The 23,864-nt window shown below is 48.6% G+C and overlaps 1 protein-coding gene across 2 annotated transcripts in view; it reads left to right on the top strand.

The window, feature by feature from the left end:
* The window catches only part of ITIH5 (inter-alpha-trypsin inhibitor heavy chain 5), a 63,849-nt gene that overhangs the window by 34,970 nt on the left and 5,015 nt on the right, over positions 1–23,864 (top strand). For both annotated transcript variants that reach the window (XM_072954933.1, XM_072954934.1), the window contains exons 8-13: positions 11,065–11,233; positions 12,078–12,387; positions 15,320–15,876; positions 18,373–18,426; positions 20,881–20,997; positions 22,091–22,468. In XM_072954933.1, the coding sequence (XP_072811034.1) occupies positions 11,065–11,233; positions 12,078–12,387; positions 15,320–15,876; positions 18,373–18,426; positions 20,881–20,997; positions 22,091–22,468 (1,585 nt within the window). The remainder of the gene's footprint in view (positions 1–11,064; positions 11,234–12,077; positions 12,388–15,319; positions 15,877–18,372; positions 18,427–20,880; positions 20,998–22,090; positions 22,469–23,864) is intronic.

Genomic DNA, 23,864 nt, shown 5'->3' on the forward strand with positions numbered 1-23,864 from the left:
ATTCCCCGTCCTCTCCACGAACATGTGGATCTGCCACAATTTGAAAAGGAGTGACACAGGAGGGGAGGGGGCAGGGCACAACTGTTAAAAGAGTGATGCAGCAGGGCACCTGCCCCTGGAGCGGCCTGGAGCCTGGAGGGCCCAGCAGGTGTGTGTCCTGTTCATCAGCACACACGCTGTGCATTCATCTGACTCGACAGCTTAATCTGATAATCACACGACAGTGACAGAAACAAATTTTTCTGCATAATAAAGAATAGCACATCTGGGCTTTTCCCAGGATAGCTAGCTAAATTAAGTAAAAAAAAAAAAAAAAAAGAATGACACAGCAATTGAGGATATGACATACACTGGTTGGAACCAAGATGGTGGAAAGGGGATTCCAGTAACCCTTGAGCCTCATGGCGCACCCACAGGTGCCATGGCGGTTCCCAGGTTGAAGGGGAAGGGCCAAAAGTGGGCAGGGCCCCATTCCTGGAAATCCCCACCCCTCCCCGAACATAGTTGGAATACTCCTCCCACTCATTAGCATATAAAATTACCCAGCCCATAAAAACTAACCACCCCCACCCCTCATGGCCACTCTCCCTTCCGAGAGGGACTACATTCTGTCTTCGGAGTGTGTATCTCCCTGAGCAAATCTACTTTCACTTCACCATGGCTCGCTCTTGAATCCTTTCCTGCATGAGACCAGAGCCTATTCTCTGGCAACAGGAGGATGCTGGAAAGACGTTAGGAAATGGGGAGATATGGGGAAAGTAGCTTCTAAGTGGTGGGGATCAAAGCGGGGGCAGTCTGAGGCTCACTGGCTGCGCGGAAGAGGCTGGACCAGGACAGCAGAGCAAGAAGGGCCTCCTCAGGGCAGGCGGCCTGGTTGGAGCAGGGAATCCCTCAGCAAGCGAAGCAGCTCAGAGGGGAAGAGACGTTAGCATCCCAAATGAGGCCACGTCTAAGAAATTAGGAGCGTCTCCAGAGGTCGGCACTGTGTGACCATCACGCAAATAAAAAACAGACAGTGTACGGTTTGGGTCCTCCCGCGTTGCTTTTGACGCTGCAGACCTTGTTAAGCGTCTGAAAGCCTGGCTCCAGTTCATAACAAACAAGTCCAGCTTAGCTTTTTCCCCAGTTTTCTGGGACAGGGGTCAGCAAATTTTTTCTAGAAATGCCAGATAGCGAACATCTTAAGTTTTGCAGGCTGGTCGTTCTCTGTCGTGACTACTCAGCTCTGCTATTCTGGCGCAGAGGCAGCTAAGAGACCTGCGACTCGTGTTCCTGTAAAACTGTACTTGTTAAAACCGGGGCGCAGTCTGCACTCGGCCCCCACACCAGACCCCTCCTGAGCCCCGGTTAGAGGATCGGCTCGCTGGTGGTGTCTGCAAATACTATTTCCGTTGACAGCATTTGTTCTTACCCACTGAGCAGCCCCTGTGCAGACACGCCGTGGCAGAGGCGTGTCTCAGGAACACACCGCCAAACAGAGGCCTGGGACTTGGGGCGGGGAGCAGAAGGCAGTGGGGGAGGCGGGTGTCTTTTGACCTGGACTCAGAATATGAGGAAATAAATGATGGGCAGAGGGCAAGATGTTTTGACCTTAGATCACCAGCGAAAACTTGGATTTTTGTTTCAAAAATATTTGCTCTTCAATGACGATAATATAGATAATTTTAATGCTAAAATTTCTTAAAGTTTTTATTAATATATAATGTACATAATGGAAGTATACCTATCATAAGTGTAGAACTGTTAACTTTTTTCAAACGGCCCGTAGCCATCTAGCCAGGACCCATATTAAGAAGCAGAAAAGTCCTCGTGCTAAGTTTTTCAATAGTGACATTTTCCAAATGCTTTCATTCCAGTCTCTTTTCAAATCCTGGGAAAAACTCACCTCCTTAGACTGGCAGCATGTGCATTCACACATCTGTTTCCTCAGTATATCCCCTGAATGCATCATCAAATAATTTCATGAGTGCTGGATTCATTGCACACAGCCGCCTGCATAACTAGAGGAAGGGATGTGAATTAGCGTTGCAGAGTGAAGTCTGGGGGATCTCTGAATGAAGGCTGTGTGGCCGTGGTCGGAAGAAACAGTGAGTGGTGAGGCGCTCTGAGTCCTCGGGCACGATCTGTCCCGATGGCAGGCCTGGTCGGCATCCGGGAGCATGGCCTTAGCATCGCCGAAAGCCTGGCTTCCCCTTCCTGGGCGTCCAGATCTTGCACTTAATTCACTGCAGGCGGAATCATGATCAGCAGACTTTGTCTGCAAAGGACTAGAGAGGAAAGTTAGCTACAAATCACGAGGAGATAAACACTACAGGTCAAAGAGGACTGGGTGAGGTGACACACGTGGAAAGCTTTGCTGTCTCTGGACTGCGTTCCCTCGGGTGTTCCTAAGAGCTGCCGGCGCCTGATATCACAGCGAGCTCCTTCCTTCTCTGGTTACGCCGCCACTCTCCCTCGGGGTCCCCTCCTGGCTTTGACCGCAGTCTTCAGATTCACCAAGAATGAAGTACATATTGATTAAGTGCTGTGGGAGAGGAAGTGGGCGTACAAGGAGAAATAAGACAGAGCCTTTCCTCTCAAGAGGTCCAGAGGAGAGAAGTCATCGAGAAAATTGTCCTCAGTAGGGATGGAATCAGGGCCAGTCGCTGCACAGTGGGGGCGCTGATCAGTTCTTTCCAGGGGTGAATGAGTGCTTGTCAGAGGAGGGGACAGTGGAGTGAGTCCTTCAGAAGTTAATCAAGTGGGTGGGATGAGACGGGAGAGAGAGAGAGATAACCTGTACAAACATGGAGGCAAGAGAGAAATACACAGGGAAAGGATCAGAGAAAGGCAGATACTGAATGACTCACTTACATGTGGAATCTAAAACATACAACAAACTAGGGAATATAACAAAAAGGCAGCAGACTCACAGATACAGGGGGCAAACCAGTGGTTACCAATGGGGAGGGGGAGGGACAGTATAGAGGTAGGGGAGGAAGAGGTACAGACCATTAGGGATGAAGTAAGCTGCAGGGATGTGCTGTACAACACGGGGGGTATAGCCAACATTTTATAATAACTATGAATGGAGTATAATCTTTGAAAAGTGTGGATCACTCTATTGCACACCTGTGATTTATGTATTATACATCAGGTATACGTCAATTAAAAAGAAAGAAAAGCATCCTGTTTAATTCAATTTAATGAAAGACCTTGGAATTCTGCTGGGGAAACAGAATCGTGGAGCAATCACAGGTTAATCAAATCCGACACGCCGTGTGGATGGTGGAACGAATTTTACGGCAGGGAAAGAGCTTGAGGTAGTTGAGAAACGGTTAATGACGGAGGTGACGTAGGAGCTAGTCCTTGAAGACGGGAGATACAGTTTTCTTGGCCAGAAAGAGGGCAGTGAATTCCTGGTTGGGGGGAAAGCATGAAGAAAAGTATGACGCAAGTGTGGAGGTTCTGTAGCTGGAAGGTTCTGGTAACACATTGGATTAGCTAACTTGAAAACCGTCCTGCCAGGAACCTTTGGAGAGGCCGGTACGTTGTAACAAGCCCCTTAAGAGCACAGCCGAGCTGGTAAGAAAGCAATGGACGCTGCAGAGTCTCAGGAGACAAGGTTCTGAGAGGTGAGGGGACAGACGCAGGACGCCTGCCGGGGGGAGGGTGGCCCCACTTCGTCCAGCTGTCCCCGTGCGGACAGTCTCTGTGTGCTGATGAGCTCCGGGTGCTTCTTCCGTAACTGGTCCGCTCTTTCACACTCACCTCGGCTTTTTCACAGCCTCTCCACATCTTTCTGTTATGGTTCTGATGTTCTTCAACATGTGTCCCTGGGGGTTTAAAGCCGGGAGCCTAGGTGGACCTACGCCAGGGACAGGAATCACGAGAACTCACACGTCAGGGAAAGTTGAATGGGGCTCAAGGGACAGTCAGAGAGTCAGACACCAAAAATTTCTGTAGAATGTAACGGGCGAGGCTCCAGAATCCAAAAACACAGTTGGAAACTCGAAACTTCAGACCCCAGACCAGGCACCAGGGACCAAGGGCTCAATCCTGGTGGTAGGTGTGTTAGAGCACGGGTGAAGGACGCCAGTTACAAAGATCCGTGAATTTTGTGAACTTTGCTCAGTCAGCATCCTCTCATTTCCTTCGTGTCTGAGCAGGAAGCCACACCTGGTGTGCCTACCTGGAGCCCACAGGCCGGAGTAAGAGGTATGGAATCAGCCGTGGGGGCAGATCCTGATAAGAACCAACCTTCCACATGAAGAGAAGTGAAAAAGATCATCTCTTTTGAGTTATTTCTACATCAAGCATGAAAAATAGTTGTGCTTAATACATCGTAAAGAATCAAAGAAGTATTATTGGCAAAGCGCTTTTTAGAAAAATGTACAGTGACCTTATTAGGTAAATATTTGATACGTTTGTCAAAGCAAAGTCAAAACATTAGGTGATGAATCTTAACATTATCCAGAGCATTAATATGAGAGATGCTTTGCTTTTCAAGTTAGAATAATGTTATCCAAACACAAAGACTAGTTATGTTTATATTGCAAAGATGTTCTAATATCTAAACCCAATCAGACTTTTTTATTTAGCCAGAATTTACTTGTTAGAAGTCATTCTTTTTTGGAACCAGTCCTGGAGTAATACTGGCATTGAGATCTGAACTTTTACTGGAACAGTGCTTTCCTTTTGCTTTGAAGAAGCAACCATTTAGCACAGATCCGGAGAAAACCCTAATTCAGAAAGACACGTGCACCCCAGTGTTCACAGCATCACTGTTTAGAACAGCCAAGACATGGAAACAGCCTAAGTGTCCATCCACAGATGACTGGATAAAGAAGAGGTGGTATAAATATACAGTGAAGTATTATTCAGCCCTAAAAAGAATGAATTCATGCCATTTGCTGGAATATGGATGGACCTAGAGATGATCATCATAAGTGAAGTCAGAGAAAAACAAATATCATATGATATCACTTGTATGTGGACTCTAACAAATGATACAAATGAACTTATCTACAAACCAGAAATAGACTCACAGACATAGAAAGCAAACTGTGGTTACCAAAGTGGAAGTGAGGGGGAGGGATAAATTAGGAGTTTGGGATTAACAGGTACACACTACTATATATAAAATAGATAAACACCAAGGTCCGACTGTGTAGCACAGGGAACTATATTCAATATCTTGTAATAACCTATAATGAAAGAGAATCTGAAAAAGAATATGTATGTAAAACTGAATCACTTTGCTGTACCCCAGAAACTAACACAACGTTGCAAATCGACTGTACTTCAATTAAAAAAAAAAAGAAGCCATCATTTAGTATTTTTACATAGAATTGGGTAAAATTGTGAGTAAATAGGTAATTAGAACCAGAGTTGCAGTATGATCTAGCACAGGACTGCATTGAGAGAACATTTGAAATCAGAATTCAAACAGTGAATGAAATTACAGTATCTTTAAAATATTTTAAAATACAGAGCCTTATGATTTTGCTTAAATTTTAAAATATGCTCTTCAGAATCGCGTGGACATTACAATATAGAGACCAAAGAAATACTGTTTTCTCTGTTCACGTCTAGGTGAAGTTTCAAGTTAAAAGTTAGCATTTACCAAACTGTTTTAAAACATTGGAAGATCTGATAACTTCCATCCCCAATTTTCCAATTCTATAAAGAAATTCTCTTCATTTCTGTTCTTTCTCTAAAAAGAACAGTTTGGCCAGTAGAAAATCGTTTTAGTTGCTTTCAGAAAGATCCCTCAAATTTGACAGACACCTTTTTGATGCTGTATGTTTCTTATATAACAGTTAAAAATCTCTGCTTTGAATATAAATTATATCATGTGGTTCATTTCAGGAGATATTTACGGCAGAGAAGCAACAGGAAGGAACCCGCCGTTGTGTTATCATAGACTTGCTTTGTGAGTTTACGTGGCCTCTTAAAGTGTGCTCACACTGTTACCAGTGGGGTAACATTTTAAAATGTTTTGGGTTCTTCTCTGAAACCAATCTGTTGCTGGATTTTTTGGAAAATGTCACAATGAAACAGACACAAATACATTACAGAGAAATGATCTTTCTCACTCAATTTATTGCCTTGTTCCTAAAGTTGGGATTCTTTTTTTTAAACCTGATCACTTGGTGGATCAGTCACGATAAGATTTCAGAAAACTTCCCTTCAAATCGTTGAAAGCCCTGTATGTAGAAGGTTGTGCTGCCTTTTACAGAATAGGTTTTTGTGATCTTGAAACGCCATGGTCTTGAGATGCTCTCACTGAAGCATAGTTGGTACCCGGGACTGGCATCCTCGCCGACTCGTCGTGGCTGCTCCAGTCTTAACCGCGACCACAACTCCGGGGTGACTTGGGACGGACGCAGGGAGGGACTGGCATGTGAACATCTCCATCTGCCTCGTCGCCGGCTCAGACAAGCAGTTGGAGGTTGCCGTGAGGCTCTGGTGTTGCAAACTTTGGTGGGATCACAGACTGTTTCTTTCATTTTTGTCTGTCCCTTCAAATGGAAGGACTCGGACGTCCCGGGCATGGAGGGGTCCCCCTGCTGGCATCAGGAAAGACTTCGGCTCACAGGAGGAGAGTCCTCCCCACCAGTGGCTGTTGTCTCTACCCTCCCGGACCAGGGAGAAGGCTGACCTGTAACCAGTTCCTACTGGGTGTATTCCATTCCGCAGTGTGATCTCTCAGAAGCGTAGGACCATTTTCAGGGTGTGTTTCTGCTGATTCTGATTCTCATTCTTGGCTCAAATTGGACTTCTTTTATTTATTTATTTATTGAAGTACAGTCAGTTACAGCATGTCCATTTCTGGTGCACAGCACAATGTCCCAGTCATACATATACAGACATATATTCGTTTTCATATTCTTTTTCATTAAAGATTATTACAAGATATTGAACGTAGTTCCCTGTGCTCGACAGAAGAAACTTTTTTAAAATGTATTTTTATATATAGCGGCTAACACTTGTAAAGCTCAGACTCTCAAGTTTATCCCTTCCCACCCCCTCTCCCTGGTAACCGTAAGATCGTTTGCTGTGGTCTGCGAGTCTGTTTCAAATCGGATTTTTAGAAGGTCCTCGATTTCTTCTGTTTCCTAGGAGGAAAATCATAGGCGATTTTCTGTTGGGTTCCTTCAAAAGGAGAGAGAGAACGTCAGCTCGTTGGTAAACGGTTTAGAAGGAGGCGAGTGGCGGGCCGGCTTGGGGGAACAGCGGGACCATTCTGCTGACCGCGGGGGATGGCTGAGATTGCATAGCCTTGGACTTGGACTTCCCCTGTGATGTCATGGGCTCCACTTGTGCTCAGCAACCCCGGGTCTGTGGGACAAAAGCCTTTTGTATCAGAGCTGGATCCTGGTGAGCGTGGTTTGGCGCAGATACAGAAGTGTTTCAGAAACACTGCGTCCGCGGGTGCCTGGTGGCTGTGCTCACAGGGGGTGGCCGGCAGCTGGGCTTCTCGTGGCTCCAAGGAGGGTCCCTCTGAGGGTCTGATTGCATAACACTTGTCTCCTTGGGGAATGTCTAATAGCCGTTCACAACATGGTATTGGTGCAGTGGAACGCACAGCCTTTTGAGGGCTGTGCCAAGAGCCTGTAGGTGCTGGGGCTGTTTTATAGGGAAGGGGGAGAGGGGAGAGAAAGGAAGGTTCCATCCCTGGTCCCTTGGACGGCTTGCTGCAAGGAGGAGTGTGTGGAACAGAGCTGCCCCCTGGACCTCTCTTTCCTGGAGCCAGCCCTAATGAGGGGCAGCACGAGTGAAGGGTGCAGGGGGGCTGCCCCTCCTGGGGCCCAGCTCTGCCCCCTCCTGCAGACACCATCGGGGCGACCACATCACCCTCTTTCCTGAAGACCCACAGGAACAAGAGGGACATCGCCAGCCATGCTGAATGAACAGAGAGTCTGAAACAGAGAGCTTACTTTTATTGATTTATACTTGCCTTGTGCCTGCAAGGATTCTCATGGACAGAGATGGAAAGGCTTACTGAAAAATAAACTGAAGGCAGAGCTGGAGTGACCTCCTAAGACCTTGTTTGCAGAGGAAATCCTTTTCCTCCCTCCGTTCAACCCAAGGACAGTGGCTACGAGGAGGAGAATTCCTCACTGTGAAGTGGTTCCACGCGGAGCGTCGCCCCGGCCTTTGTGTTCTGCGTGGCGAGGATCAAGAGGAATCCTGTCTGCTGTTCCTTCTGGGCCAAGGCGCCTCTTCACTACCCGAGTAATGAGAAATAGGCCCTTTTTCTCCACTCGTTGCATTTGTGTGGCTTTTGTATCTTCCTTCAGTCCCAGCACACCCTGGCGTGTTGGAAGGAGCCCTCTGCTTACCCGTACGGGACTGGTGTTGACAGGTGGCCCCCAGGGATCTGTAGGGAGTCCACGGACACCCGCTGCAGGTGGATTGATGCTTCTGGGAACTGACCAGCTGGTGCCTTCAGGGCAGTCCAGGCTTTGCCACCAGCTTGGATGGTACCTTCTTGGCCTTTCTGGGCTTCCTCTGATCTTTCTGGGATGTGCTTACTACCTTGTTCTCTGGGCTGTAGTCTTAGAAAATATCTTGTTCATCTTCAGCATATAAACACAGGGGACAGAAATATCAACTTAAGCTCCCTCGCGTTTTCTCTTCCGTCTGGACACTCACCTTCCTCCTGCCCTTTAAGCCCCTACGGCATGCAGAGCTTCCGTGGCCGTCCACCCATGAGCTGGGAAAGGGTTAATGGGTGGTGGTGGATGCAGGAGTTTCTGCCCAGGCCCCTTGGGATGAGGACCTGGAGACCATCCTGAAGGTCCCAAGGCAACAGGAAATGGAGCCCTGGGGAGCCGGCTGGTCTGCCATCCCTTGGTGCACGTGGGGATAAGCTACAGCTGTGGCCATACAAGGTCATAAGAAACCCGTCGCTGCTGAGCTAAGGGGAGGAGGGTGGACAGGCTATTCCTAGAGCAGAGTATTCGTCATGATCGGGAAAAAAATACCCGCCGGGGAGCCAGGCCAGTCGCCCCGGGGGCTACAGCACACTATTTAAGGCATCCCTAAGGATGCCAGCAGCTCAGCGAAAGGGAGTCTTCTGACAAGGTCCCTGTGTCCCAGCCCGCGCCGGGCAATGCCGGCCAGCCCTGAGGTCAAACTGTGGGGATATTTCCAGGTGCCTGCCTTAGCACCAGTCTCCCAACCGTGTCGTCTCAGGGATGGCCACTGCTTGCTCTGGTCCCGGCTGTCACCTCCCAGCTGTGCACCTTCAGACTTCCCGGAGGTCTAGGCACTTGGACCAAGACTGTCTTGGTTCTCACTGGGGTCGTGTTGGCGCTGAGTGGGAGGAAGGGCGAAGGGTCAAGCCGGGGCCAGCTTCCCGGCCCCGCCATCAGCATCAGCACTCCACCCATCTGTTGACTGTCTTTTTGGCTTTCGCTCTGCCCACCAGTCAGCGCTGTGTTCCCTGCGCACCATCCTTCTCAGCATCATCCGTCGTAGGTTCTCAAGGATGCGGGCTGTGCCTCTGTCATTTCCTTTGTATTCACTCCATAGAATTCCATCTCTCCCACCCTCCCTCTCTCTCTCTCAGAATTACTCGTTCAACACATGTTTACTGACAGCACGCAGTGTGCCAGCCATCGTGTTGGGAGAGGAGGGGACAGCTGTTCTGAGGTGCCCCGTCTAGTGTGACAGACAGCTTTCTTGGCATTCACTTATTCGGGAAACGTATGGAGAATCTGCCATGTGGCCAGGCACAACTGAGTGGTAGACTCAAAAACCTCCTGCACCCAGGGGTGCAGAACTGAACTGGACGGTCCAGCAAATGCACAAATACATAATGACGTCCTCTCTGTCAACACTGTGGAGGAGGAGAACAGGTGCCATGCTCAAGAGGACAGTGAAACAACGAGTGAGCCCAGAACTGAAGGATGAGGTGGAGGCCCGAACTAGTGCAGACTGTAGGGAAGAGCATTCCGGGCACAGGGAACAGTAGGTGCAAAGGTCCTGAGATGGGAAAGGGCTTGAAGAAATAATAATGCTACAGTGTGACAAGTGAGTGTCAAATGAAAGAGGCTCTCAGAGGGTGGGGCCATTATATTTTAACCATTTAGTTGTTCCCCTTTGGTAATCATAAGTTTGTTTTCTGTGTCTGTTAGTCTATTGCTGGTTTGTAAATAAGTTTATATCATTTTTTTAGATTCCACATATAATTGATATCATATATTTGTCTTTCTCTGTCTGTCTTACTTCATTCAGTATGATAATTTCTGTGTTCATCCATGTTGCTACAAATGGCATGATTTTATTCTTTTTTATGGCTGAGTAGTGTTCCATTGTATAAATATACCACAACTTCCTTTCCAGTCATCTGTTGATGGACATTGAGATTGCTTCCATGTCTTGGATATTGTATGTAGTGCTGCTGTGAACATTCTCTTTTCAATCCCTATGGTATTTATTATTGGTACCTTTAATCGATAATTCCTGAGATGTCCATGCTCTCATTCGTTGTCTGAACTTCTCTCCAGTGCCTCCTGTGTGTCAGGAGTCCTCTGCACTGGGCGACAAGAAAATAGATGGACCCCGCCTACAAAATATCTGGAAAAAGGCACAAAGCAGACATTAGTCATGACTGGGTAATGCACTTTGTAATGTGAGTGCATTGAGGAGCAAGGACCCACTCCCTTTAGAGGAGCTGGGAAATGTTTCAGGTGGAGAATATAGCTTGTTAGCTGTGTTTTGAAGAATGATGTGGGGCTTGTCAGATGAGACATGAGCACAAGGCAGTGGGGAAGAACATTCCAGGCCAAGAGGAGAGCAGCGGCGAAGTTTCAGGGGCCTGATGCGCCGGGGACTCCAGCAGACGCATTTCGTGTATGAAACACCCATTCTCGGCTGGTATAAAATTGCAACATATTAATGCCGTTTTCTTCCAGCTGGGTGACAGAGTTCCTTGACATTTATCCAAGGCCCTTCACATAGCTGGCCCTTACCTTTAACCCTGGGATGGTCCCCGGTGTGCAGTTTCCAAGCCAGGGGACATGGGGACTAATGCAATCAGACGTGACTGGGTTTGTTTCTGTCTCTGCCTAGACCAAGGACGCCCTCTTCACGATTCTGCATGACCTCCGACCCCAGGATCGTTTCAATATCATTGGATTTTCCAACCGGATCAAGGTCTGGAAGGACCATTTGGTGTCGGTTACTCCCAACAACATCAGAGACGGCAAAGTCTACATTCACCACATGTCACCCACTGGAGGTAAGTGCAGGTCCCGTTTTTGCCCTTCAGCTGCGACGTGAGAAGTGAGTAGCTAATTTTCTGCCCAGAGACGTGGATTTGAAAGCCGATGCTGATCCCAGGAAAGGAGATAACAGCTGCGAGCTTTCCCAGAAGCTCACGTTTCTCCTCTTCCAGGCCCCAAATGAAGATGGTCAAGTAAGTTAGAGGGGGAGACACCTGATAGGTTTTGGAGCCTTTTCTGGTTTATCTCGAGTCCCAAACAATGAAGCTGTTCTTGTAAATTGTTTCTGGGGTTGGGGAATGAAAGCCAAGTGGATGACTCGTGTTTTGTGCATTTGAATGTGCGCATCTTAGGTTGGTCCTCTTGGCGGGCCGTGTCAGGGGAGCAGGGCATGCGCCCCAGGGGCTCTGGGGGAAGCTGAGGGTGCCCCACGCCACATTTGAAGTCACCTGCCATTGTCTCCAGTGCCCTCACCTCCTCATTCTGTGGCCTTTCCTTCTCTCTGTGACTCTTTCTCCAGATCCCTGCACCCAGTCCCCCCCCACCCCGCTCTGTTCAAAGCTCTTCTCAGAAAAGGACGTAGAAACCACCCCCACTAAGGGAGCGGAGACTTGTCCGGCAAGGTGCCATCAGACACCTTCAGGAGAAGGGTGCACATGGGGGGATAGTTCTGGGCCTTTTAGCAAGTGCTTGCCGAGTTTGTAGACCGGCTGCGTGACCCGGAATCACCCTGTGAGTGCAGGTGACTTCTTTCCCTGCACGCCACTCCTGTGGAAGCCGGGAGAGTGAGCCGCAGCCGTGAGGGCGCCCCCGGCGGAGAGGGCAGCAGGGATGTGAGCAGTCCTGCTTTGTGACCCGCAGGCACGGACATCAACGGGGCCCTGCAGAGGGCCATCAGGCTGCTCAACGACCTCGTGGCCCACAACGATGTCGAGGCCCGCAGCGTGTCCCTCATCGTCTTCCTGACGGACGGGAAGCCCACCGTTGGGGAGACCCACACGCCCCAGATCCTCAACAACACCAGGGAGGCCGCCCGGGGCCAGGTCTGCATCTTCACGGTGGGCATCGGGGACGACGTGGACTTCAAGCTCCTGGAGAAGCTGTCCCTGGAGAACTGCGGGCTCACACGGCGCGTCCAGGAAGACGAGGACGCGGGCTCACAGCTCATCGGGTCCGTGCACCCTGCTTCTCGGGGTGGAGGGTTGGCTTCACCGGGGGAATGCAGGTGGGGGCCAGGACCAAGGATGTCTTGGTGCTGGACGCGATCTTAACTCCTTACGCCGGAGACATCCCGACGGCTCGTGAAACCAGGCAGATCTGGGTTCGCGTTCTGGTCCTGCCTTGTGATTTGTGCCTTGTGGCAAGATTGAGGGTGGTCCATGCCTCAGTTTACCTATCTGTAAAGTGAGGATTATGATCGGACAATAGGATTTAGGGGTTATAGCTGTCTTCTTTTTAAAATTTTTTAAAATTGAAATATAGTTGATCTAAATGTCTTCTTAACATTCCAAAGAACTTCATAATACAAAGAAGTACCGCGGAGAAACTGCAGGTTCAGTTCTAGACCTCAGCAATAAACCAAATATCATGGCTCAGCGGCAGAGCACCTGCTTAGCATGCAGGAGGTCCTGGGTTCAGTCCCCGGTACCTCCATTTAAACAAACAAACAAACAAACAAAAACTTAACTACCTTGCCCCCCAAAAAATAAAATTAAAAAAAAAATCTGAAACACCACAAATATCGCAATGGAGCGAGTCACACAGATTGTTTTCCCTGTGCACGTGAAAGTTATGTTTACACCACACGTTAGTCTGTTAAGTGTTCAGTAGCATCAGACCTGAACAACGTACACGCCTTAATTTAAAATACTTCATTGCTAGAAGCTGCCAACCGTCATCTGACAACACAGGGTTACCACAAACCTTCACTGTACAAAAAAGTGCAATATGTGCAAAGCGCAGTAAAGCAGTTTATGCCCGTACTTACGCTAATTCCACGCTGTGCGCGAGGTGGAAGCAGTGTCAGCCCCATGTTGCGTACTCGTTAATGATCATGTTTTTATTTTGAAGCAAAATGGCCAGTTCCAGCTGGTCGCTGATTGTGCTGTACTTGGGGTGGAGAAGAAACTGGAACTTAAATTTTTTAACTCAGCTCGGTTCCTCCCTTCAGATATCAAGTTGCCAAATACGAGGTGTGACTTTGCTGTTCATTCGAGGAAGTGCTGCCTGTGTCAGCATTCTGTGCTTGAATCTGCTTTCCAGCATATATAATATATTCTCAAAAGGAAAAGTGATGTTTCAGTAGATTTACAGGTGTTTGTTTGATAGCCATAATCAAAGAGCATTCTCTAATGATGACTCTAACTGGGGGTCTTTAAAGGGGGGCAGTACAGATAGGTCCTTGTTGGGGGACAGCCCCTGTTCCCCACCCCCAGCATTTTTGTCAAAGCTTTAAATGAAAGCACAGATTTGCATCCACATTTTCAAAGTTATCCAAAACCACATTCAAAGAGGGAGAATCTAACATGTGGCGTAGCAGAATCGAAATTCAATAACGTGTTCACAGGCAAAGCAGTTACACTGAAGCAAATCCACTGCTCTGCTATGCCACGGAAACATGGTTAGCACCCAGCAGTCCCTGAGAACTTACGGCATGCGGGCAGGTCTGCGTGCACCATCTCACGCGACCCTCACCGATATCCTAGGGGCAGGTATATGGGGTAAAGGCTAAGCTGCCGTGCAGATGACAGACTGTCGCCTGCAGTAGTCCGGACGGATCAGGTTCTGCTCCACGAAGTCACTCGGAGACTCAGGTCCCTTCCATGTTATTGCTCTGCACCCCTTGGGGGTCGTCCTTCACTGCAAGGCTGAAATTAGGTCACTGTCACTTCTGTATTCCAGCTCCCAAAAGGGGGAAAGGAAAGAAAGCCAGACAAGCCATTTTATTTTCAGCAGGCATTACAGGCATGGCCTGTATTACTTCGACTCCCATTCCACTGGTGAGAACGTGGCCGTATGTGGCCACAGTGGCAGCTAAGGAGTGTAGTTTTTACCTGGATGGGCGTGTGCCTGGTTAAAACTCAATTATTATGGAAGAAAGGCAGCATGGGTTTGAGGGGACCACTAGCAGTCTATCAAAGTAGTTACTGTTAACTTGCCAGTTTTATAGAGGAAGGAACTGAAGTTCAGAGAGGTTAAGTCACATGTCCTAGGACACACAGCAAGGAAGTGACCGAGACGGAAGTCTAACTCCACAACCTCTGCACTTGAGATCCTTGGAAAGGAGATTTTAATGGTCTCCATGTAACATACCAGGAGAAGCGCTAAAGCCAGCAGATGCTGCATGACCAAAAGTGCCATGTCAACGTCGAGGGCAGATTTCTCAAGTGTAACGGGCTGGTTGGAGTCCACCTGGAATATGTGTTTGGTTCTAAGGAAGATGCTTTCAGAGGCCCTTTGGGAAATGTAGGTGTGCACAAGGAAGGTGGCCGAGAGCGGTCAGGGGTTCTTGAAATCGTATCATAGGCAGAACAGGTACGAAACAGGGATGGATTAGGCTCCATAAAAAGGAGGCTTCCAGGAGCACACAGCAGTGTTTGTCAGACATCCAAGTGTCAGTGCTTTCAAGCATCTGGGTTTTTTGTGTGTTTTAATGGAGGTACAGGGGATTGAACCCAAGACCTCGTGGATGCTAAGCACGTGCTCCATCGTTGAGCTCTACCCTCCCCACTCAAGCATCTAAATATTGAAGAGGGATCAGACTCTTTCATTCTAGAGCTATGTTGCTCCAGAAGTAAACCGGAGACCACTGGGTGGAAATTGCAGGGAGGGAGGTTGTGAGCTCCAAGGAGCACCCCCCTCCTCCTCCTCGGAGCAGCTGACAGTCAGCGAGGAAGCTTGTGAGGTAGTGAGTTCCCCGTCACCAGTGGTGTTCAAGCTCCTGCTGCGTGGCTTCCTGTCAGGAACGTCCTGCTGGGTGGAGTGTTGAACTTGGTTGCTCCGAGGATCAGATCCACCCCTCTGACAGCCCGTCGTGTCCTCTAGGACGTGTCCTGCCTGTAGCCCAGGTGGGCCCTGATTCTCTCTCTGTCTCTCCACTCCAGATTCTATGATGAGATCAGGACCCCTCTCCTCTCGGACATCCGCGTGGATTATCCGCCCAGCTTAGTGGAGCACGCCACCAGGACCCTGTTCCCCAACTACTTCAATGGCTCAGAGATCGTCATTGCGGGGAAGCTGGCGGACAAGGGGCTGGGCCAGTTGCACGTGCAAGTGACGGCCAGCAACAGTAAGAAGTTCGTCCTACTCAAGAAGGACGTGCCCGTGGATCCTCGGAAGGTGGAGAGTGACGTCCCCGGAAGCTCCAAGCCCGAGGGTGGTGGCCAGGACCCCAACCACCTGGAGCGTCTCTGGAGCTACCTGACCCTGAAGGAGCTGCTCAGTGCCTGGCTGCAGAGCGACGGCGAGCAGGACAGGGAGCGGCTGAGGCAGAAGGTGCAGGCCCTGGCCGTGGACCACCGCTTCCTCACCCCATTCACTGCCTTGAAGTTGAGAAAATCAGCACCGCAGACAGCGACCCTGGAGGATGCCTACGGCGTGTCCGCGGCCACAGGACCGGAGACGGTGACGCAGAGCCTGCGAGGCGCCCACCTGCAGCCAGGTAAGGGCACCCCCGGGACGGCAGAGCCTGGGGACCCACACTGCCATTCCGGCTCCTTTTCAGGCCAAGGTCATCTGCTGTATTTTACTGTATCATAATTTGTACAATTATACCTGCAGCTCCTAGTCTTCAGAGGGTGGGTTAGCTGGCTGTGCCTGTATTGTTATAAACCGTGCATCTCTGCAGAGAAATTCCAGAAGGTGGCGTTCGTCTCAGAAATGTCGCCCAGGAAAGTCAGTCTGTCGATAAATCATCAATATGGAGTGCCGAAGGGGAAGGGTATAGCTCAGTGGTAGAGTGCATGTTTAGCCCACAAGGGCCTGGGTTCAATCCCCAGTACCTCCATTAAAAAAATTAAAAGAAATAAATGAACCTAATTACCTCCTCCCCCAAATAATTAAATAAATAAATAATACCCCCAAAATGTTAAAAAAAATACTGAATGCCGACCACACGCCAGACATCATTAGAGGCACAGAGATGAGCAGACAAGTAAACAGACATTTATTTTTAAGTGCCTTTCTATATTTTTAAGAACTTCAGAATTCTGTCATTGTATGGGCATACTTGATTGGATTTTCCTGAGAAAAGAAAATTCTATTATATATTCTATTTACTTATATATTTTATTAATTTTATTATAATTGGTTTTTATTATTTTATTTTTTCATGATTTTGTTTAAAGTTATATAAAATTAATAAAAATTTTATTTTATTAGAGAGATGATTATGTGGGAAGAATGAAAGTTCTGGATTCTTGACAGAATTCACCCTTTATGGATCCCACAGAAATTAAACAGAAACTTTCATCGTCCATCTTGGTGCCGAGTGTCGGGGGAAGTGCGGCAGCAAAAACAGGGAAAGGACAGGAGAAGTAATTCAGCCAAGCAGAGGATTATATTCTCAGTGATACCTGGGTGTGCAAAACAGCACATTTTTTTTATGAGTGACATTTTTATTAGACTCCTGTCAGGTTCCCATCTCCTGAGAGGAGGGAAGTGATACTAATCTGGGGCCTCATTTGTTCCTCATATTCTAAATTCGGAGAGTCCCCTGGGCGTGGTGGCGGGCAGCGCATGAGGTTAGGAACCAGGTGGAGTTTCAGGCCGCGGCTCCTCCTAACCTGCTGTGTGGCTTGGGGCAGGTTTCCGAACCTCTCTGAGCTTCTATTCCCTCTCCTGTAGAATGCAGATAATAATGTCTTCCCTGAAGGGCTGTTGCTGGTGCAAGGATTCAATAGGTAGAGTCTTTGGTCCATAATGAGTGTTCTGTACATGGTGGACCCCCCTCCCAAGCGGAGTGTAGAACTAGACATTCATTTAAAAGTTCAGACCCAGATGTAGAGGTGAAAAATGACCTGTTGCCTTTTTAGAAAGAGTGACGCTTGTCTTGGCAAAACTGGTACAAGGTGTGTTCTGATGAAAAGGATGAAAGTAACTTGCACGTCACTGTTGCTTGACAAGATCCAGGCCTCATCCAGGAAAAAGTAACAGCTTGATTCTGGGGCAGCATCTCAGCTCTCAGCAGCGTCGGGAGAGGTCAGACTCAGGTGACGTGGGACTCAGAGGCCAAGGACACCGACGGGGAGTAACCAACTGATTGCTCAAAGGAGTGGTTAGAAACAGGACTTCCCAGAAGCGTCAGTTAGGGCTCAGGACAGTCTTCCTTATTTCAAGGTTCTGATGATTTTTTAATTTTGTGTTAGGTTTTTTTTGGGGGGGGTGTATGACGGCTGCCACTCACTGAGGCTCCTCAAAGCAGCCAGCCAGACTGAGAAGTCCCTCCTCATGGTCTGCCCGACGCTGTCCGTGTCCTGGTGACCAGGGACCAGCTGGAGAAGGGGGCACTTAAAAAACGTGAAAGTACTGTGATCTTTATTTTCTGCGAGGGGCAAAAATCAGTGACAAGGAGTGTAATCCTGTTAATACGGACGGTTTGAAATAAGAAACTAATTTCCTTTTACTTACAAAAATTAATGTACTTTTTGGTTTTTCTTTAATTGAATATTTTTGCTTACTGCTTTTCCAATTGTGCTTACACACGTAGCTGTGGACCCTGGATTATGACTATCTCCTTCACGTTTTTGTTTATTTTTGTGTTTTTTTTTAAATTGCTGTGTACAGGTCTGCAGTGCAAAGTATGTTCTTTTTCATCTTATGAATCTGAGACTGTGCCCCCATTATACACCCTTACTTTTCCCCTTAGCCCCATAACTGTACCTTAAGGATGATAGAATATTTTCTCCTATTCTACATACAGAATTCACAGACAAGAAGAATATTATCTAATTTATAAAAGAATAAAATATTTAAGCCTCCTCATGTTACACCTTCACTTTGTGTTTTGGTACCAAGCTCCTCCTTTAAAACAGGGGATGTTTTCAAATTGTCACAAATGTATGTGAAAGCTGTATCTGACTCATCTCAATCCTCTGTACCTCTCACTTCCTCCTCTCTAATGAGTAACACTGGTGGTCCTCTTCCTCCCTCTTTCTAGGACCTGCTCTCCAGAAGCCATATGACCCGAGAATTCGAATCTCTAAGACATCAGGTAAAGGAAGAGAATGTGCTTGTGTGAGATTTGGGAGTTCAGATGTTTAGGAAGTGGGCAGCCAGGCACTCCCTGAAGCCAGTTAGACTATCCGCTCCCAGAACAAGATGTGAGGACCTGTGTTTCTTTAGCCCAAACCAGCAGCGAGAGGCCATTCTCCAAGCCAGGATCATCCTTAAACCGTTACATGAACACCACGGGTCACACGGTCCCGAGGAGGCTGGCAGGAGTGCTCGCAGGAGGATGGGTGGACAGCGGAGGCACACTTCCATTGTTATTTTTCTGTTCTGTGTTTTGGGGGGTTTTGGGTGGGGTGGTTATTTATTTATTTATTTATTTATTTATTTTAACAGGGGTTGCTGGGGATTGCACGCTAAGCACCTGCTCTACCACTGAGCTGTCCCCTCCCCTCCACTTTAATCATTTTTGAGCTGAAAAGACATTTGCTTTAGAGGTCCAAAGGGTGTGTGTTTCCAGTTTCTGGTATTACAAACATCTGTAACATGCAGGGGGTTTTCAATTATTATGTAATTATTTCCCTTCGTTTTTTGGGGGGGAGTAATTCGGTTTGTTTGTTTGTTTGTTTATATTTTATTTATTTAATGGTGGTACCGGGGATTGAACCCAGGACCTCATGCATGCTAAGCATGTGCTCTACCACTGAGCCAAAGCCTCCCTCTCCCTATTTTGTTATTTTCTTCATCCTCGGCTTTCGAAGGGAAGAACAAATAACATTCCCGTAAAGATTCCCTGGACCAGGTTTCTGGGATCGGCATAAAAATCTGGATGGCGTAGCAACACCAGGGCTGTTTCCTTCCTGAAACGCAGACATCTTGCTTTGTGAGCCTGTATCCTTGCTGGCTGATGTGCTGGGCACGCACGTTCCTGCAGCCGGGGACAGCCTAGAGGTCGGCCATGGGGAGAGGAGACACAGGCTCTAGTGGGGGGAATGTCATTCCTCTGAACACGCGCGCTTTGTGGAATGCAAGACAGCTTTCCTCTTGGCTGCCATGCCAAGTAATGACTTCCAGACCACTCCTCTCTTTTTTTGGAGCAAGCAACATCTCTCCTTGTAAAGCGATTTGGGAGATTTGAGCAGAAATAATGTGGTGTGCGCCCAGGAAACTCTCAGGGAACTGTCACATACTTGTGTTCCTACCCTAAGAGTGCCAAAAATATGGACCAGGACTTTTATCTTTAATGGGTGTCATTTTTCTCATCTACAGAAGACCAGTACCTTGTCTTTCTTTATATATGTTGCCATTCACTGGGGGCTGGAGGCCCTTTCCAGTGAGATCAACCCGATTCTTTTAACGGCCCTTCTGAGTCATGCTGGGGACAGGAAGGATTTTTCAGCAGTCACACCAAGAACATTAACTGGCTTTTAGCTTGAAAACAGCGAACTCCTGTTCCACATCCCCCCACCATGTACAAGTGTGTGTACATACGTGCACACGGTAGTAGAGAGGAATTCAGAAACACGCTGTGTTTAGTGTGTAAATTAGAGAGAAACTAACTCTCCAGTCTCGTGAGAAAGAGACTTGATGGAGGCTCTTGGGAAATACTTCATCTGTACGGTAGGAGGCGAGGCCGTCCACCTTCAGCAGAGGCGAAGATGAGGAGCTGGGGCCAGGATCAGGGGCCCCCCAAACTCTGGGGCCTCACCTGTGGGCAAAAGCGTGAGAGCAGTAAAGTCAGGATGGCCCAGAGGACGGGTTTCCACGGTCATTGCCGGCAGCACGGCCTGACCTCCCGCTGACTCTCCTTCACTTGTCACCAGCCCTGCGCGGGGCTGGTCACGACTCCTCATGCAAGGGCTGGGTCCGTCCGGCGCTGTGAATGCCTCCAGGGCTGTGGTGCTTGGGCCACAGGGGCAGATGGGCTCTCATGCACGTCTCTTCACTGGGACGGTCAAAGGAGGATGGGGGAGGGTGTAGCTCAGTGGGAGGGCATGAGCTGAGCAGGCGCGAGGTCCTGGGTTCAATCCCCAGTACCTCCATTAAGTAAGTAATTGAATAAACCTGATTACCACCCCCCCAAAACAAAACAAAACAAAACACGAGGATGGAAGTGATGAGGGGAGGGCGCTCTGGAAATTGGAGAACATGGGCTCGGTAATAACAGTAGGGGGTCCAGGGTACCTCTTTCTTTTCTTTGCCCCGCTTACCTCTCAAAGCTCAGTGGTCTGTGTCTGACTGCAGGATGGTGAAAGGAGCATTCTGTTTGAATTTCAGGGACCTGCATTCAAATATTTACTTTCCCATGAACTCAGTGCCTAGCTGGGGTGTCCCTTCCCCTCCCAGTCATCTCCCTCATGTAGACACTGAAGACCCACCCTTGACATGATTAAGTCAACAACGCATGAGAAAATAGAAGAGAATGCTTGCACAGGGAAGGCCCCCGGTAAACGCCTCTTCTTTCTTATTCTCTCCCGTTTTTCTCCTGGTCTGGCAGCGGATGGAGACCCCCACTTCGTGGTGGATTTCCCCTTGAGCAAGCTAACCGTCTGCTTCAACATTGATGGGCAGCCCGGGGACATTCTGAGGCTGGTCTCTGATCACACGGACTCCGGTAAGTGCTGCCTGAAAGAGTTCTTGGACTGAAAAAAAAAATTAACCTTTGCATCCTGCTGCGCTGCTCGGTGGTATCCCAGGGTCTCCAAATCAGGAGCAGTGGAAAGTAGTGGGGAAGAAATACTGTGTCTGGGCCATACGAGGCTTTTTGGCGCCGTAACCAGACACTGGAATGAAAGCAGGCTAGCATGTAAACCCCCTTCTGTGACGTCTTCACCCAAACCTACATCTGCCTTCTCCTCGCCTGGGACACTGGTCAGACACAGGGAAGAAACTTCAGTCATTCACTCATTCACTCACTCGGCCCAGAGCGGCCCCTCCCTGTGAGTGGAAGTTCATGGTTCTCGAGACACAAAGATCAGGCCAGAGAAGGAGGGAAGTTCTGATCAGACACCTTCACCTGAAAGTTGGGGTAACTCTTTCTTTTTTTCTTGTTGAAGTGGAGTTGATTTACGTGTTTCAGGTGCACAGCAAAGTGATTCAGCTAAACACATATATATAATACTCTTTTTCAGATTATTTTCCATTATAGGTGATTATAAAATATTCCACATACAACTGATAGCATGTGGTATTTGTCTTTCCTTGATTTACTTTATTCAGTATGATCATCTCTAGGTCCACCCGTGTTGCTGCAAATGGCATGATTTCATTCCTTTTTGTGGCTGAGTAATATTCCATTGTGTGTATATACCCAAACTTCTTTATCCAGTCATCTGTCGATGGACACTTAGGTTGCTTCCAGATCTTGGCTATTGTAAATACTGCTGCTGTGAACATTGGGGTGCATGTATCTTTTCAAATTAGAGTTTCCTTTGGATACATGCCCAGGAGTGGGATTGCTGAGTCATATGGTAAGTCTATTTTTAGTTTTTAAGGAACCTCCCCACTGTTCTCCATGGTGGCTGCACCGATTTACACTCCCACCCACTGTGTAGGAGGGTGTGGGGGCAGTTTTTTTTTTTTAATGGAAGTACTGGGGATTGAACCCAGGACCTCGTGCACACTAAGCATGCGCTCTCCCGCTGAGCCATACCCACTGCCCTGAGGGTAGTTTTTCTAACCATTGCTCCTTCCCCTCTGCCTCCGAGGTGTGACGGTGAATGGAGAGTTAATCGGGGCTCCGGCTCCTCCAAATGGCCACAAGAAACAGCGCACTTACTTCCGAACCATCACCATCCTCGTGAACAAGCCCGAGAGGTCTTACCTGGAGATCACACCGAACAGAGTCATCTTGGACGGTGGGGACAGGCTGGTCCTTCCCTGCAACCAGAGCACCGTGGTGGGGAGCCGTGGGCTGGAGGTGTCCGTGTCCGCCAACGCCAATGTCACCGTCACCATCCAGGGCACCGTGGCCTTCGTCATCCTCATCCACCTCTACAAAAAGCCAGCCCCCTACCAGCGGAACCACCTGGGCTTCTACATCGCCAACAGCAAAGGCCTTTCCAGCAGCTGCCACGGCCTCTTAGGTAAGACTTCGCCGAATTCACGCTGGTCAGGGGGCAGGATTCGGTTTCCCGAAGTGAAGTTGGTGCTGAAGCGTACCTGTGGCTTGGCTGAGAAATTGCATAGGAATCGGGTCTCTTTTTTTTTTTGCATATGGCCAGTTTTTTCTTGGTTTTTTAAAAATTTTTATTTTTTATACAAGTTTTAAAGGTTGCACTTCATTTACAGTTATTGCAGAATATTGACTGTCTTCCCCGTGTTGTTCAATACATCCCTGTGGCCTGTCTTACCAGTACAAACCCAGCAGTTTGTACCCCCTCGTCCCACCTCTGTGCTGCGCCTGCCCCCCCCACCCTGCACTGGTGACCACTAGTTTGTTCTCCGTATCTGTGAGTCTGCTGCTGCTTTTGGTTATATTCACTAGTTTGCTGTGTTTTTTAGATTACACATTTAAGTGATAACACACAGCATCTGTCTTTCTCTGTCTGACTTACTGCACTTAGCATAATGCCCTCCAAATCCATCTGTGTTGCTGCAAATGGCAACATTTCATTCTTTTTTATGGCTGAGTAGTATTCCATTGTATAAATACACCACAACTTCTTTATCCAGTCATCTGTCGATGGACACTTAGGTTGCTTCCATGTCTTGGCTGTTGTAAATAGTGCTGCTGTGAACATTGGGGTGCATGTGTCTTTTTGAATTAGGGTGAAAAGTCTATTTCTTGCTGCCTTTATAAACTAATTCTCACTGGCCTTCTGGGAAAGGGAGCAAAGAAATAGGGAATCATTTTCTCCAGGCCTGATTCTTTACTCTCAGCAAGATGTTGCCAACCCAGGTCTCCCACGGCCTGGCACCAGCTGTGAGACGCATGGCCCTTCCACGGGTGGCACCCCCGTGGCCGGGGGCTGAGGGCAGCCCCCTCTGCCTGGCTTTCCTCCACGGGCAAGTTTGTGTGGGCCTTTTGCCCAGAAGCAAAGAGCCGGTCGCTGCCAGGGCTCAGTTTGGAAGCAGGGTTTCCTGGCGCTCCAGCTGGCCGAGGCTCTGTCCCGCCTGCCAAGTGCGAGCTCCTCTCCCAGACGCAGACGGCTGTTCCTTCGGCCTTAGCGATGCCCTCACTTGACCCGGAGGATTCCGGTGCTGCGACTCGGGACGGAGCCGAACTGACTGTTCCCCACCCCCTCAGCCCGGGGCACGCCCACCAAGTGCACGTATGGAAGGGCTCTTACAGCCGGAGGAGAGCGGGCAAGACCTGACCCTTCTTCCCTGTTTGCTTGCCCCGGCCTCATCCTCCCGACTCGGTAGCAGACCGGTCATCTCGGTGTGTGGTTGGGCGTCTTGCCCATGTTTGCTTCCACGAAGGCACCTCAGTCTCTCCTCTCCTTCCCTCCCCGGACCCTGGAACAGGTGTGAGCGCCT

Source organism: Vicugna pacos, chromosome 35 (assembly GCF_048564905.1).
Source record: "Vicugna pacos chromosome 35, VicPac4, whole genome shotgun sequence".
NCBI classification, from domain to species: Eukaryota; Metazoa; Chordata; class Mammalia; order Artiodactyla; family Camelidae; genus Vicugna; species Vicugna pacos.